The sequence below is a fragment of the Mytilus edulis genome, chromosome 3 (assembly GCF_963676685.1).
Source record: "Mytilus edulis chromosome 3, xbMytEdul2.2, whole genome shotgun sequence".
Lineage (NCBI taxonomy): Eukaryota > Metazoa > Mollusca > Bivalvia > Mytilida > Mytilidae > Mytilus > Mytilus edulis.
Window position 1 is genome coordinate 19,848,347 of NC_092346.1, and position 17,369 is coordinate 19,865,715.

The following is a 17,369-nucleotide window of genomic DNA, read 5'->3' on the forward strand; positions in this document are numbered from 1 at the left end:
GATTTATAAACCTACAACTGTATATATTTATAATATATATATAAGGTTTTTTTTCTTTTTCAGTCTGCTGCCACACAGCCAATAGCACCAAAAACAAATTCAACCAATCCTTTCTTATGATGATGATAATAGATATATACAATTTAAATAATCAGCACTCGACAAGGAGAATTTCATGTTTGAAGACGTAGGAAAACATGTTTTGAAACAACATGGTGTACATGTGTCATGCACAATATTAGCAGACAGCTAAGCAAAATATTTTGTTCATGTTATTTTCGACAGACGAGATTCAAATATCATCAAGTGTAACTCTAGTCAGTAAAAAAGTACAAAAAAAATAAAGGAAGAAAAAAATCATACTTGCATTAATAGAAGATATATGTAATGTTAACTCTAACTGAGTATGGAGAAAAAATAAGGCATTAGATTTTTCCCTGTAAACAAAATTATTTTCGTGTGGCACTGTGTAGCCGACTTCACGGCAATGCATTTTTGCAATTTTCCTACTTTGTTCATGTATTCATTTATGTGACGAATCAAGTTTGATAAAACTATCACATTATTTTTATACTCATGACTGTTGCATCAATGAATTGCTTGCAAATTGGGTGGTTTAACTCTATTAGTCCTATGTATAGACAGCTTTAATGCTATTGAAAGAACAAAGACCAACATTTTCATACGTAAGAATCATTTGTTATTTATAAAGATCTTGTCTTTCCTTCATAAGTTTCATAATATATAGTTTAAATATATAGGGTAATTTATGAATATATATATATATTTCATTTTAGTCAGTGATACCAATTTACTAAAAGCAAATGTTTTGGCTTTGTCAACTCATGTATTCAGCGCTCTATTGGTCAATGGCCTTTTCAGAGGTGTGTTTCTGTTGTTGATTAGATTGGAATGCCCAATTTAATCAGGTTACAACCATAAACTATATATGTTAACTGCTTTTTTATTGAGAGCTTTTTAATAAAAACAGGTGTGGAAATAAAAATAAATTAAACTTATTTAAAACGAAGACAAAGTGACCAAGCTCTCAATAAAATTCAAGTTATATGATGCAAAATGATTGTAACTTACCAAATGAAAATGATTTAAATATGTGATTTTAAATGCATGCAGTTTTGTGTTCTTGTATTTCGTTTGTTCTTTTTTGTTTGTTTGTTGATCGAAGACAAAAAACATTCCACAAGTTCTTCTAAATCTTTACCAAAACTATGACAAGGACAATCTTAGAATTGGGTTAAGTTATTCCAAGAAGTAACGCAGGAATAAGAGCTTTTGTCTGTATAAATGTTTATTCCACGGGGGGGTCTCTTCCTATATAAAGGTATATACATATGTGCCGCTGGAATGGGTCACTTTTTTGATCTGTCAAATATATCAATGGGGTGCAATTTTACCGAGGAAATATATCAATAGGTAGTAATTGACCGATTGTGATATATCAATGGGTCCTAAATATATGAATGGGTTATGATTTCGCTGTGAAATGTATTTATAGGTAGGGATTTCACAATTATTCAATATATGAATGGGGGGTGTTTTTAAAATCCCAGCTGCACACCTGTACCCAAAATCCCATGTTGAGACCCCCCGTGGTTTATTCCTTTAGCAGGAGAGATATTTTGTTTTTCTTGGGGATGGGGTGGGGTGGAGAGGGTAAGAACCAAATAATTGACATGTTGAACAAGAAATTATTTAAGTTCTTCCCAATATTTTTCTTTAATAACCATTGTCTTGATTTTTTCCAAGAAATAACACATGTATAACAAGATATTCAGATTATTTGTAAAAATGAAAAATGTTTTCAATTACGAATTGTATATGTACTTGAAATGTATGATATACTGTTTATTAATTTTTTTTCGTTGGATACCAATTTTCGTGGATTTTGTGGTTAAAGGTGAATCACTATTGAAATGTTTTTGTAAATTTTCTAAAGGCTGCCTTGTATGCAGACTTCGGCAAAAACACGAAATCCAATGTACACGAAATAATGAATTGTTTCTCAATCCACAAAAAAATGGGTATCCACGAATATAAATAAATCCAGAGTATAATGATAATACATGTATTGAATATGACATGAGGGTTGATAGAAATGGTTGTGAGATGATATGACTTGTTGTTCAATGTGTGTGAAAGTCTGTTCAAAGTTTGCTTGAATGTCAGTGTGCTGAATGATAGGTGTGATTTAATTGAAAATTGCAATTGAACTCTACACTAAAATTCAGCTGTCAATCAAGAATAACTTTTCGGATAAATTACTTGTCAAAAAGTAAGAATTCAAATTTAATCAAATTTGGAAGTATCTATATAAGCCTATTGCAATGTGGAGAAAACTTGTCTTATCAAGTAAATGTTATTCTATCCAAAGATTGATTGTCTTTCACCATTTATGGCTAAAAATTAAAAAAAAATATATCATAAGGACCACAAGAGCTTCTGTTCCCCAGCAAGAGTATACACACTTTGCAATAAAGTATAAAAGTATGGGAATATGTGAGGAAGAGGGAAAAATGTGCTGTGTAGTTTGTGAGAATGAGATTTATTTTAATAATAGAATTCAATGTGTTTTTTATCATTCACATCATCATCACTAGAAGTAGTAGCATGTCTGGCACTATATTATTGGTTTTATGCATGTAGGGAAAAATAGCAATTTATGAGTTATTACGTAAATGTTACTTTTTTTGAAAATTCAGCAAGTAGTACAGTATACAAGTAGCCATGGTGCAAGTGGAAGAAAGAAAAGTTAAAGCATAATACTTTTAGACATTGTGAATACAAACAGTACAGGTTTATGAAGTTAAGTTTGTTTATTTGTCAATAATTCTGCTTTTAAAGTATTAGTCAAGTCTTCCAATTTTCATTAATATATATTGGAAATTCCTATTTTTGACAAAGGATATTTATACTGAGGATACCATTATTCTTGTGAGAGACATATTTTAGTTGGTAAAGGTTAACGATGAATTCAATGTTTAATAAAGTGTAAAATATCTATTAGCTTGTATGCACGCTGTGGCAAAAAAACAAAATCAAATGTCCATTTGAGCATAATTTTCCATGATCCACAGAAATTGCTTTCCGCAAAAATAAATGAATTCACAGTATAAGATTATGTTTTTGTGAGCTCTGTCCTAATTTTAAAGAGATAAAAACCTCGAAAATTGATTGTGAACCCAAGCTGAGGCTACAGCTTGTTGAAAATTTTGGTTACCACAGACCTAAATACAGTGAATTGAAAAGTATATGTCACCTACATACATATCATCTTATAAAACAAAATTCTGAAATAAAATGATTAATTGAAACACCAAATCATTATAACATAGTTTTATGTTTGTTATCTGATAAATGAACTGTTACTATGATAAAGAATTGAATGTGTTTGTTATGCAAGTCTTGCAGTATATCTGATTTAGTAGGAGGATATTTCTTGCAGATAATTTAAAGACAAAAATAAACATTCAAATTTTGATTTCAATATGAAAAAAAGCCAAATTGATGCTTGGTCTTATCTATGTTTGATGGGGTTTTCTCACTATTCCTAGTATAACTTAAAAGTAAACAATCTGATGTATAAATAAAGTGTTAATTTCTTTAAAGTAATTGCTAGATTGACATTTTTCTTTTCTTTTCAAAAAAGGAAGAAAAAGATAAAACAGGAGGGTCATTCTAATCTGTGAGATAAAACTTAAATTTTGTTGGTAAATCGAAAACCATCTATAGTTGTGTATAATCCGCACTCCTTGTACTAACTACATAAATAAGTTTTAAAAAAGTGGATTATATACGACCAAATACGGTAATAAAAGCTAGCTAGTACTGGTACGTTGTGAATGCCATGTTTAATGGTGTTATGTTTTATTGATACTGTTTGAATTTTACATTTTGTTACTTGTTTATTTATTTGTAGATTGTTGTTGTTATTTTGCTGTGAATAGAAATAATTTGTAAAATTTGAAAAATTTCCAAAGGAATGATTTTCTTTGTTTACCAAATTTGTCAGAATTTTTTTCTCTGTATTGCCCATATAGATTGAATACTTTTTCATCCATATAGTGTACCTTAATCTTAAACTTTCTTGTGTACAATTCTTGTCTATTTTCCTTTGCTTTATATGGGAGCTTTTTAGATTGAAAAATACCTCAGCATGAGACTTGGATGAATACTCTAGAAATATCAGAAGATAGACCTAAGGGAGAGAACTCTTTAAATCAGTAATGTGTTTGAAAAAGTTAGTTCATCATTACTTTTTAAAGCTTTCTTATGAAAAGGGAACTAGAATAAGTTGTGTCCCTTAATTTTGGTCTACTTTCACTGCATAAATGTCATGGGAAATCATAAATAATGGTCAAAGAATTGTGCTTTGTTTACTTGACTTATGACTTCAGTGAGACGTTTGTTTCATTAGCAACAGACAAAACTCTCAAAACAATTTTCACTTAGAGATGTGTCATTTACAATCATAAAGTTCTTAAATCTTTTTCAAAATGTTTATCATGTTTGTTTAGTTAACGTAACATTTTATAGATAAAAATTATTACAAGGTTAAACCATATTAATTTTTATATAAAATATGTAAAAAAATATATATATGCTGTAGCTCGTGCTACACATTACCATTATTAGAATTATGTATAGTCAGCAATAAAAAACTGTTTATGAAAGTCAATATGATATCTCTACATCGGATATAATGACACACCCTTAAAGAGGCAAACATTTATCATATCAAAATTGAAGATTTGTAAATTGATTTTGGCTTTGGGTCATTAAATGACCAAAGTCTTCCTTTTTAATGCACCATAAGTACAAATTGATACTTTTTAAAAGTTTAAATGGTTGTTGAACTTTGAAGTAGAATAAAGAAAGAGTTTAATTGCCCAAAAGATTCTTTTATAACTGATATCTGCAAATTTTGTGTATTAGATGAGAAGTTGTTTTCAAATTTTTTTTTTATTTCAAACTGGAACATATCAGTTTTTCACAAAGCCGAAAATTCAAGATTGAAAAAATTGTGATAAGTATGAAAATCAGCGATTTGATATATGAAATAAATAAAATATGAATAATCAATTTAAAAGTACTGAAGTTTAAATGAATGTATGCACTTAGAATATGGATGACAGAAATATTTTAATAAGGTGAATGTGCTGACTTTCTCATTAATATAAAAATATTTACAGTTTATATTTATGTGCTATGAATGTTTATTTCATATTTTCACATTGTTAATTTCATTTTTTTATTTGTACATATATTTATGTACATTGCTTGTAGCTATTGATATGTATATATTCCGTGATCAAAAGAACACTATTAATATTATGTGATCAATATTACATCAATTTTACCACATTATATGGATTCCTTGTTTATTATGCCAAAATCCCTCCTCCTCCCAAACTTATGGAGTGGATGTATACTGCAATGAATGTTTCTTTATGGACCGTTGCTTTCAAAACAAAGGATACAGGGTATTTGTACATGTTCATGAGAAAACACCTGAAGAAGTTTTATGAAATTGCTTATCTTGATCTTAATGATTGGTTGAATATCTTAAGTGATGTTCTTTTAAAAAACCTACCCCTTCCCCTTGAAACAACACAAAAAGCCTAATAACCCACATATTGAAGAGTGCAACAATAAAATTTCTTATGATTGACAAAAACTTAGAAAACAAACCCACAATTTACATATTTCAAGGACTAAGATACAGTATGTCTTTTATTAAAAAGGTATAAAAAATCCTCAGTCTATATAAACATGACAAAAATTGGCAGACTTAAAAAATTGTTAAAAACAATCCACAATCAGCCATCATTTCATTGTACATGTAATACCTCAAACAATATTATAAATGCTTTTTGAGCAGTACTCATAAAATACAGTGATAAACTATACAATACATCTCCAAATGAACATATTCTGCAAATTAAAAAAAAAATGTACTAATACTAGAGAAGTTTTGAAGTCTTTGCAATATTCATTATTTTGAGCCAGACGAAGGACAGAATAATTACTATTTTAAAAAGGTATAATAGAAGAACATATTCCTACACAGAAATCCTGTAACAATTACATGAAAGTGTTTAAAATAACAGTTAAAATTCAAAACGAAACAGAAATAGGTAAAATCCAAACTAGTTTGCATTAGGAAAGGTCTCTTTTTCACAAAGGAATATGGAATTTTTCTTCATGCTCATTCTTGTGGCAATCACCTCAAACACTAGATTAGATGTGGGCTTGTAAGCCACTGCAACTCCTTCACTTTAATAAAATTCCCATTATTTCCCATGGACATTGATGCGTTAAAAGAGGGGCGAAAGATACTAGAGTAACAGTCAAACTCATTCAGATTCAAGATTCAAAGTTTTATTTGGAGTCGATATTCAATAAACTACATAACACAAGCTCTAGTGAGCTTTTCAAATCGACTTAATAACAACATACAATACACACACATACACACAAAAGTCATGAAAACAACACAATTTTTTAAACATAATGCATAGTACCATAAATGACATATATAAGTTAAAAGCATATAGTAGACTTAAAACATAGCACAAGTTAATAGTCGGATTGCACAAATCATATATTCACACAAAAAATAAAAGTAAAATAAAACAGGCATAAACACTATGCATGCACTGCACTGACATGAGCTGTTACTTGGATCCCATGTTTGTACCAATTTTTTGAATTGGTCAAAAGATGTTTGAAGAAACTCATAAATCAAAAATAAACTGCCAACGCCATGGCTAAAAATGAAAACAGACAAATAATTGTACACAAGAAACTATATACGACTAAAGACTGAGCAACACGAACCCCACCAAAAACTGGGGTGATCTCAGGTGCTCCGGAAGGGTAAGCAGAATCTGCTCCACATGTGGTACTCGTCGTGCTGCTCATGTTATTACAAACCCGGTAAATAGGTTACATTCATGAAAAGGGAAGAGAATTGTAGTTACTACGTAAGAAACATATCCGATATCATCTGTGAAACGGTTATTCCATAACGGTCAACTAACTCGTGAATATTCACAGAAGAAATCCTCAGTGTGAACTCGGCCTTAGTTTGTCTTTCGTCAATGGGTTTGCTGTTCTGGTAATGTTTACGAAATAAATGCACTTGTACATAAAAATTAAGATTGACAACACTTTTGTCCAATATTTTGACTTGAATGATTTTGTGGCAGAGTTTCAATAAAATGATGACAATAATTACTTCTTGTCTATTACCTATTCTCATTTTCTGCTCTCAAAGTTTGAGTGAGGCCTTTAATATAGAGCAAACATGTTTTCTCATACCACAAGCAATAGGTTATATTTGACATATGAATTGATTGTCAACACGTGCACGTCTGGCACGGAGGGCTCATCTGACCTTGTCCCCATTTTCATGGATCTTTCAATGACCATAAGGAGGTGAATGTGCTATGCTTGCCAGTTGTACAATACTTCACCTGAGACAAGGACGTGCACATAAATTGATTCGTGGATATTATAAGCAGAAGGTTCATCATTGACATCATTTTCATGGACTATTTTAAGTTTATGTACAACCTGTCGTAAAACCTTGTTATTGGAGAATTTTAGTATACGATGCAGACAAAAAAATCAAGTATTCAAACTTATGTGATAAACGCGTTACTTCTTTCAAGGGGAGTGATATAATTATATAGGTTTTGTATCAATAAAAATAACTCATAAGGTATGTTTGCTGAAGGACGTATAACTAACATCTAATATACGTCCTTGGTTTGCTCTGAGACTACTATAACAGTAGTCTCAGGTTTGCTCAATACTTTTACAGATAACATTTTGACGTGAAATGTTGCAGTTTATAGGGGGGGGGGGGGGGGGCAAGGGGGGTCCCAATAACAGCAAAACAGCAAATTGATTTGGCTCATAACAGATAACAAGGAATTAAAATGGACAAAAACAGATAACAGTAAATGAAATATTAAAATAATTCGGTCTTTGACAAATCAGTATTTCTTATTACGGATATAATCCTTTGTAATGCATTCCATTTTTTATGACTATGTTCGTTTAGTATTAATTTATGTATCTAGAATGTGTTTAAATTACTACTCAATATATTATAATATTTTTTATTATATACGCTCGTTTACGGAACGTATTATGGTATACTGTTGTCCGTCTGTTGTCAACATGTCGGACATTAACTCAAAAACTCTTTAACCATTTGCATTAAACTTGGGGAAATTGTTTATATCTATTGACGTGAGCTCCCTTTTTTTTTATAAATAGTTTCTGGGTAATGGGTTTTTATTCAATAAAATTGGTGTTTTTTTTCAGTTTTCTGATAATATCTCAAAAATGCTTTCACAAAGCAAGGAATTTTAGTGAATTGTTTATATCTATTAACATGAGTTAACTTTCAATTTTTATAAATTTTAGATTTTACGTTTCCGAGTTAACGGGTTTTATTGATTAAAAAGGGGTGATTTTCCAGTTTTCAGACATTAACACAAAAATGTTTTCAGCAGTTCTCATGAAACGTTGGTGTATTGTTTATATATATTGACTGAAGCTCCCTTTGTTGCTAATCAAAAAAGTGACCTAAAAGAGTTTGAATATTCTGACTTTTTCTAAATGACCATTTAATGAGGTGTGTGAATTTTTCTTAATAAAACTATGAGGCAAAGGGGTAGAAAAATCAAAAGCACCAATTATAAGCATGCAATTTATCAAGTACTTCGAACGAATTTTGACACTCTAAAAGCAATTTATTCCACTATTTTCAAAGGCCTTATTTGAACAATTTTTTATCAGCTGAGGTTTTTGATTGTACCAAGTGTACTAGTAAGTAGAATACATAGTTTAGTAGGGAAACAATGGCTTGAAACGAAATAAATCTTTGTTTGTAATGAGTTATGTGCAGCTTCGGACACAAGTACAGGGTTGGAACTTTCATTGTACAATGCATTTGGTTCTGCTTTGAAAAGAATTACAGACCTGAGTCTATGTGCCATATTATATAAAAGGTTAAGTGGTTGTTAGGACCTAGTCCTTAATTGAGATCCTTGTCAGATATTCCTGGCCATATGTTTTCCTTTTTGTCACATTAAGAATTGTTTTAATTTAATATGTTCGTACGGAAAACAAGGAACATTATTCTCATACAAAAAATTAAGATAATTCTAAATACACATTCATAAAAAACAAGAATGTGTCCTCAGTACACGAATGCCCCACTCGCACTATCATTTTCCATGTTCAGTGGACCGTGAAATTGGGGTAAAAACTCTAATTTGGCATTAAAATTAGAAAGATCATATCATAGGGGACATGTGTACTAAGTTTGAAGTCGATTGGACTTAAACTTCATCAAAAACTACCTTGACCAAAAACTTTAACCTGAAGCGGGACAGACGGACGGACGAACGAACGGACGGACGGATGGACGCACAGACCAGAAAACATAATGCCCCTCTACTATCGTAGGTGGGGCATAAAAATGGAATTTATTACAAAGGATAATCATAAGATATACTTGAACTGTCCTGGACCTCACTTCTGTGATGGGTATATGTTAATGGAATCCTTCTTTGAATACGGGACAAACATATTAGTAGTGGTAGACCCCAATGGCCAATGATCTTCAATTTATACCGAATATTGACTGTCAAAAAAAATGCTAACATTCCAATTTTCAATAACAGTTAACAGCAAATACATTATCACAATAACAGATAACAAAAAAACTAAAAGCCCAATAACAGCTAACAAAGAATAAGACAATAACAGCTAACAGCAAATATATTTTCAAAATAACAGATAACAAAGAATTAAATTGCCCCATAACAGCATAACAGTTAAACCCCTTGCCCCCCTCTTTATACTTTGTACTGCAAATGGTGTTCATTTTTTCGTATAGTAGATATAATTTTGTTTTAGCAATAGAGGGGAGATCAAAGTAATAAAGTGGAAAAAATAAAAAGCCTTTTATTTAAAATAGAACAAAATAAAAGAAGTCTGTGTAAAAAAGTGTTTTATCTAACCCAGGATTTATATAGTAAGACTTACTATCTCAATCCTTGATCTACGTACCGTTCTTAAATTTCATTGGCAACCCTGTTAAAAAAAAAATGTTTTGATAAATCGTTTACATGGATAAAAAAGATGAAAATATTTTGAAGAACTATTTTTCCTCCTATGTGTTTTATTACATGTCTTACATCCCCGAATTTGTGTTTACACAAGCAAAATGACGGGTGCTACCTGTTTTCCGTGGTACCTGAATTTATCTCCGGTATTTTGTTGGTTTCGTGTTTCTATTCTACTAAATAAATGAATAAAGATGTACACTTCAAATTTGGGTAAATAATAGTAATTTATGTATGTATATTATGATAAAAAGTTTCAAGGATGTGAACATGGCAACAAACAATGCATGGGAAACAAGGCAAAAGTTTTTCAATTGAAAAGGCTACCTTAGTTATATTATCAGTTACCATTTACAACTTTTCGATCTATGGGGGGAAAAAAATAATTGTACCTCCACTCCTTGACCTATTATGGAATGTCATCCTCTGTCTTCAAATTTGTCAGACTATAATCCCTATATATTTTTATGTAACTATGGTGTATTGTCTATATTAATTGATGTAAGCTCTTTTCCTGTCTTTTATAACTTAAAGGAGTACTGGAACTTTGATTGGTTAAACAGCAACCTAATAATCATCTGCAACAGAATTCAATATATCAACCCATATGCAATACCTACTGATGAGTCCTAATTGCATATGGTCAAAAACCACATTTAAAAATAAAAAATTATTTCGGCATTTAGAAGGGACGAAACTCACAAGGCCTGACTGACGCAAAATTAATTCTTTTAAATGATTCAGTGAAGTCTATTTTGACACATATATAATTAACCATTCTAAATTAATTTCTCTCAAAAGATTAAAATTTATATAATTGTGATAAATTAAATGTCAACATGGTCTTGGGAGTCTAGGTGTTATATGAAGCAGCAGACCTTGATGTCAAGTTTTTGCTTTTTTTGTATGATTATTATATGATCGACCAAACATGAACTTACTATAATCAACTCAAATACAGATTATATATATTATATATTACCATATTTACTATATAACCATTCACCCATCGTGACCATCTGACAACAAATATAATCTTTTGACCCTATATTCTCTATTTTCAATCACAGCAAGGGTTAATCTATTCCCAAGATAATTTCAATCAATACAAAGTTTTGGAAACCGACCATTTCATGACCAAAGTATTACTATTGGGCATGTGATTAAAAATATTACTCAGAATATTAAACCATGCCTTTTTATAATAATCATTACAGTTGACAAATACTACAATCTACTCTTCCCAGTATTAATATACTTTTCATTCAATACATCATTAAAATAGAATAATATCCCAGATTATTATATACGATAACTTTTCTGATCCACAAACATGTATATATATAAAAAAAAAAAAAGTGGTAAAATTGCCAATGAGACTACCCTCTCCACAAAAGACCAAAATGACACAGAAATTAACAACTGTAGGTCACCGTATAGCCTTCACCAATGAGAAAAACCAGGTTACCTGTACCCCTAGTCAGCTATAAAAGGCCCCAAATGACAATGTAAAACAATTCAAACGAGTTAACTAAGGCCTTATATATGCACATCAACATTTGCAAATTTCCACCTCTTCAAATACAATGTAAATATATATTTGTTTGCCCTGTGAAATGTTGTAAAATTTGATTTTATGTTTAAAGTAAAGCTGATTTTAAAATACCCACCTACCACAGCAAACATGCCAGACTTCGATGTTTGCTTGCTGATACTTCCCAAACTTAATTATCTCTTGACAAATATTAACTTAGCATATACACAATGCTTTTAACAACAAAACACACCTCAATCATAGTGGCATCAGTGTAACAGTTATGCCCCTTTCCAAATGAAAAACTAGTGATTTTTTTATACCTGTTCTCAAACATTATAGTGCCTTAACCAAAAGTTATGACACTAATATTTACAATGATTATTACCACAAAACAGATGCAGTTCGAGTTTTATTAATGTTTCTTTTATTTTTGTTGAAGAGTTATGAAATATGTTTGATCCCTTTCTCCTGATGCTTTAATTTACCCCAACCAAATGCTCTAACACAATTGCAATAGACAATACAATACAGATCAAGCATGAATTTTGGTAACATCTTATTTACAGTCCAAAAGTTATGTCCCTTTATAATCGTTTCCATTCTCTAACATAAATTTCCCTAAACCAAATATTATTATTGTTATGCATCAGACTTATTACCAAAACCACTCACATCACATGTACATATTTAAGTAGCACGACTTATACTGTTCTTCACTTATTTCCTTTATAGTTTTATAGGATATGCAAGAACATGTATGATCTGTTTCCATAGGACCATTGCAAAAACAATTTTATATTATATTACTCCTTCAGTGAAAAAAATAGTCATTAGGTATCAAATGTATGAGTGTTCAATTTATAAAAACTACAAGATAACTAACTGATAATGTAATGTGCTTTTCAAATCTATTTTTTTAGATCTCAATTTTATTGATAATTTAAATGTGCTACCTTCTGAAGAGTCCTGAGCACATATGGTCTTTTATTAATGTTTATATACAGGACGAAACTTGCAAGGCCAAACAGACTTCCAAAACCCCCAAATTTTATATTAGTTTTTAAAATCAATTTTCCAATAACAAGGATCAATGTTATCCCCATCTTAATTTAAATTAATTCTTCAACTCAAATCCTGCACTGCTTTCCATGTTTGAAATTCACTTTTACTACCCCTACAGAAAAGCAATGGATATTCAATTTAAATAATGTCAACAAGGCCTTGGAAGTCTAGGTAAAACAAGTAAAAATAAAAGGATATAACTAAAAATAAATAGAAACCAAAGATTATATACTCCACATACTACTCAACTGACCTATCAAAATATATTCATGATAGCAACATGCTTCTTCAGAAAACACTCTAAATCATAGATTCAAACAAAAAAATATCCTGCTCATCAAAACTGGGAAAACCTAAAATAAAACATTACTATCCACACTCATCAGTGTCCATACTTGTATTGTCTATATAATCAAGGATATTACTATACAAATCCTTGATATAATGTATTTGTATACATAGAATTGGCTCATGACTTGTTACATGAATCTTTATTTCATTTATGTGTTGTTTTAATATTATAATTGTCTGTATTTGGATCACGCCTCTATTGTGCTCTTTCCAATAAAATATTGAATTGAATTGAATAAATGAACAGTACCAAAAACCTGAGACATATGTCTCTGCAAAAACATACAATAAGTATAACATTCAGTTCTTACATTTTCTAACTCTGTCAGCAGATTTATGGGACTTGTATTCTGTACTGTTCACTATAGAGACTAGAGATGACAAAAGTTTTCGACGAATTCACTGAAATATACATTTATGTAGCTGAAAGAAGATATCGAACGAATAACTAGGGAGCATGAGTTGCCCCGCCTAAATGCAATAACATTAAATGTATGTTTCATTATAAGAAATAATTTTGATTGGCTAACGGCAATCTCACGTCAATCTGAAATTAACCTTTATTTCAAGTAAATAAAATGAGACATTCGTGATAACAATTGCTTCATCAATAAAGTGCACATGTAAATAAAAGAAAACTTTCTTCTAAACGTGGGTTGTTTTACTGGCCATGATTAGTTTTTTGTAACTGTAGAGTACGATTTTCCTTCCAAAATGTATTGCTATACTATCCGGGATTACGTAGTCGCGGAACTCCATCGCACAGTAACCCACCGCTCTACCAACTGATCCAAATGAATTATTCACTATCTAGCGCAGCTTATAGAGGACACCTATAACTCTACTAGGTAAGGGTAATTTCTGCTTTAAGCACGAAAATAACTTATAATTGTGTTCATTATATTGTAAATAAATCAGGCCGTTAGTTTTCTCGTTTCAATCGTTTCACATTTGTCATTTTAGGGTCTTTTATTACCGACTTTACGGTAAGGACTTTGCTCATTGTTGAAGGCCGTACGTTGACTTTTAATTGTTAATTTCTGTCATTACATGGTCATTTGGTCTCTTGTTAAGAGTTGTCTCATTGGAAATTATACATCATCTCCTTTTTTATACATTATATAGAGATATAAGAAGATGTGGCATGAGTGCCAATGAGACAACTCTCCATCCAAGTCACAATATTTAAAAAAGTGAACCATGAAAGGTCAAAGTACGGCCTTCAACACGGATCATGGGCTCACACCGACCAGCAAGTTATAAAGTGCCTCAAAAATGACTAGAGTAAAACCATTTAACCAGGAAAGCCGACGGTCTAATCTACGTGAAAAACGAGAAACGAGAAATACATATGAACCACTTGCGATAATACACCAGAGGTGGTATGAAAGAAGAAGAACGACAAACGACAACCACTGAACATCAGGTTCGAAACCCAGAAGTTCGAATCATAGTTTCCAATTTTCAAGCTTGAAGAGCAGCAATTTTATAAACATTATTTTCCTCAAAATCTCATAAACATTTCAAAATAATCCTGGAGTAATTACTGTTTTATGCAGTTCAGAATAATTAAATTCGGCATTACTGACATTACTGATTAGACGGGAAAGCCAGTCCAGATTGATGTGAATTTCAATCTGAAACCAATTTAAAAAATGAGCTATATATATAAATGATACTGACCTATCCATTATCCACCCAACCAAACTATCAACGGCACATACGTCTGCTGGTAAAGTATAAGTTATCATGAAATAGGCTATGAGACTTAACACCGGCAGAATGACGAGAGCAACATAAAGCTGCTTCATCGCTGACGTTACTAAGGGTAACTAGGAATCCAGAGTTTACGTCATAGACAAGACAGTATAGAGCGAACGGCAACAAATACCTTTTTAGAAAATTTTAATATTTCGAATCGTCAAAAGGAATTTCTTTGAAATTGTGTTTTAATCTGCATTGGGATTAAGTTATTGAGGCATATTCGTACTAGTTGGAGACCTATCTTTTTTACGGTTTTGGTCAATTATTATTTAAAACTGTGCTTTGATTGACTTCTACCTCAGAATTCCCAAGTAATCAAGGACTATATCATTATTGTTAGTTTAAAAGTCCCAAAAGTAATGTGTAATTATAGTGCGATTTTGATATTTAAGTCATATGAAACGAGTGACTGGTGAAAATAATTATTATCCAATTCTTAAACCAATGCATGCATATATCATAAACTTAATTAGGCCGCATTTCTTTCTAACCAAAATTTTGTAAACGTTGTGTCGCGGCGTTTGTTGTTGTTTTCTAAACGCAACAAAAGTAGAAAAAAATACATCGTTTAATAAGTTTTTATTAACTTTACTGACCCTGTTTGAACTTTTAATACTCTATGCACATGTTGTTGGAAAACAGCCTTTTTACAAACGTAGAATCTTCATTTGACTGAGAATTATAAAAATGTACCGTTTGTGCTAACTTAAGAATGTACTTAGGTGAAATTAAATAAATCAAGAATCTAAAATTGACACTTAAAGCCGGAAGAGCATTGGTTAAGAATCAAAATAACCTAAAAATATTGATAGGTCATGGAGCTCCTTTTCGAGATATTTGATATTTAAAATATGGCGGGAAAAGACTGACTCGGACTTTTACCTTTAATTTGCATTGGTATTATTTGGGTCTCAAATCAAAAGAAAGAAAATTAACAATCTGCTATAATTTTAGTAAATGGCCTTTTATGAGCTATTAAATCATGTGTGAAAAAATAATTAGGTGTTATGGGGCAAAATATTTGACCTTGTATTGTATGGAAAAACACCAAGGAGTCCGAACATTTGTCACAAACGCCAAAACCTCACCTAAGTACATCCTTTAAGCCATTTAGATAAACAGAAAACACCATAAAATAAAGGGTTATTTTCATCACTAGACATTCTTGCTAAGTATTTCAATGATTCTGCTTTAAAAAAGACATCTATATGGGATAATGGGCTAGTTCTGCTCTAGAGCTATTTTGACATATTGATTACTAAGCCCCAGCAGATATCTGCAAAATTTTAAATGTGTCTTCTCCACTTGGTATAACCTTGCAAATAAATGCCATTTTTTAAAATCATCATGATATTACCTTCTTCGTTTGAAATTGTAAAATCTAAATTTGTCTTTAACAATAATGTTATATAACTCGTATATACGGTACCATATAAAACATATTCAACTTCTTTTTTTAAATTTATGTTTCCTATGACTTTATAATTATAGGTAGACTCAGTAGTCAATATAGTATGATCGACAAATGACGTGATTGTATCATGGTGAAATCATAAAAAAAAGGCTGGACAGTTTTGATTTGAAAAAAAAGCAAGATCAGCAACTTGGCAAAATAAAAAGGCAGTATAACAATTTATTTTAAATAGGGAGGACCTTACAGTAATTTTAAAGTGAAATATTATAAAAAAAAATATCCTTTTGTTTCTATACAAGACAGCATTTTTTTGGTGGTGTTCGTGTTGCTTAGTCTTAGTTCCTATGTTTGGTATTGTGTACTATTGTTTGTCTGTTGGTCCTTTTGTTTAGGCATGGCGTTCTGCTACGTAACACCAATAGCTTGAAATTCTTTCGTTGAGAAGGTATACAAATTAAATTGTGATTATAGTGATTTTGCTTGTCTTAAAAACAAAATTTTCTTTTTTGATTTTCCTTGCTTGTAAACTTGGATTTTTATTTATTCTCATGCAGTAATAGCAAAAAGAAAGCATTTTAAAACATCCCTAACTAAAATCGAACGTTTAAAGGGGACATATATTATAAGATCGACGTATAGGATTTAAAAAAATAACTTAATTTCCATAGTTAGTGGAGGGCAATCTGTGTGCAAATTTTTGTTATCTTAATACATTGAATTTTTGGGTTAACGAAATAGGTATGCAAGTGATGTCAAACCTGATAATAAATCATATGTTCGAACGTTCCATGCAAAGAAAAGGTAATACAGGGGTGAAATTCATCAAAGATACCAGACATAGGAGTGTCTAGAAGTGTGTACGTTAGATGGGCATTTCGTCTACATAATCAATGCATGGCATAAGAATCAAGACTGCTTGAAGGCTAAATCAAATACTAAATTTAAAGAATGAACAAAAAATCAATAATCTCGTATCTTTACCGAGAAAATTTGCAAAAAGTAGAATAACAAAAATATAGAACTCCGACGAATATTCAAAATGGGGTCCATATTCAAATGGCAAAATCAAAAGCTA

The 17,369-nt window shown here is 31.0% G+C and overlaps 1 protein-coding gene and 1 long non-coding RNA gene across 7 annotated transcripts in view; one reads left to right on the forward strand and one right to left on the reverse strand.

Annotated features, from left to right (window-relative positions):
* The window catches only part of LOC139515987 (arf-GAP domain and FG repeat-containing protein 1-like), a 25,073-nt gene extending 19,688 nt beyond the window's left edge, over positions 1-5,385 (forward strand). For both annotated transcript variants that reach the window (XM_071305788.1, XM_071305787.1), the window contains one exon: positions 64-5,385. In XM_071305788.1, the coding sequence (XP_071161889.1) occupies positions 64-120 (57 nt within the window). In that variant the 3' untranslated portion in view covers positions 121-5,385. The remainder of the gene's footprint in view (positions 1-63) is intronic.
* The window catches only part of LOC139515992 (uncharacterized), a 26,506-nt gene extending 11,552 nt beyond the window's left edge, over positions 1-14,954 (reverse strand). For 2 of the 5 annotated variants that reach the window (XR_011662885.1, XR_011662887.1), the window contains exons 1-2: positions 14,800-14,954; positions 13,428-13,518 (exon numbers count right to left, since the gene is read on the reverse strand). This is a non-coding gene — a long non-coding RNA (uncharacterized lncRNA). Of the gene's footprint in view, positions 1-6,593; positions 6,789-9,989; positions 10,135-10,558; positions 10,745-13,427; positions 13,519-14,799 lie in introns of those variants that run through there. The other 3 variants (XR_011662888.1, XR_011662889.1, XR_011662886.1) reach the window with 3 other exon arrangements.
* Positions 14,955-17,369: the final 2,415 nt, after the last annotated feature.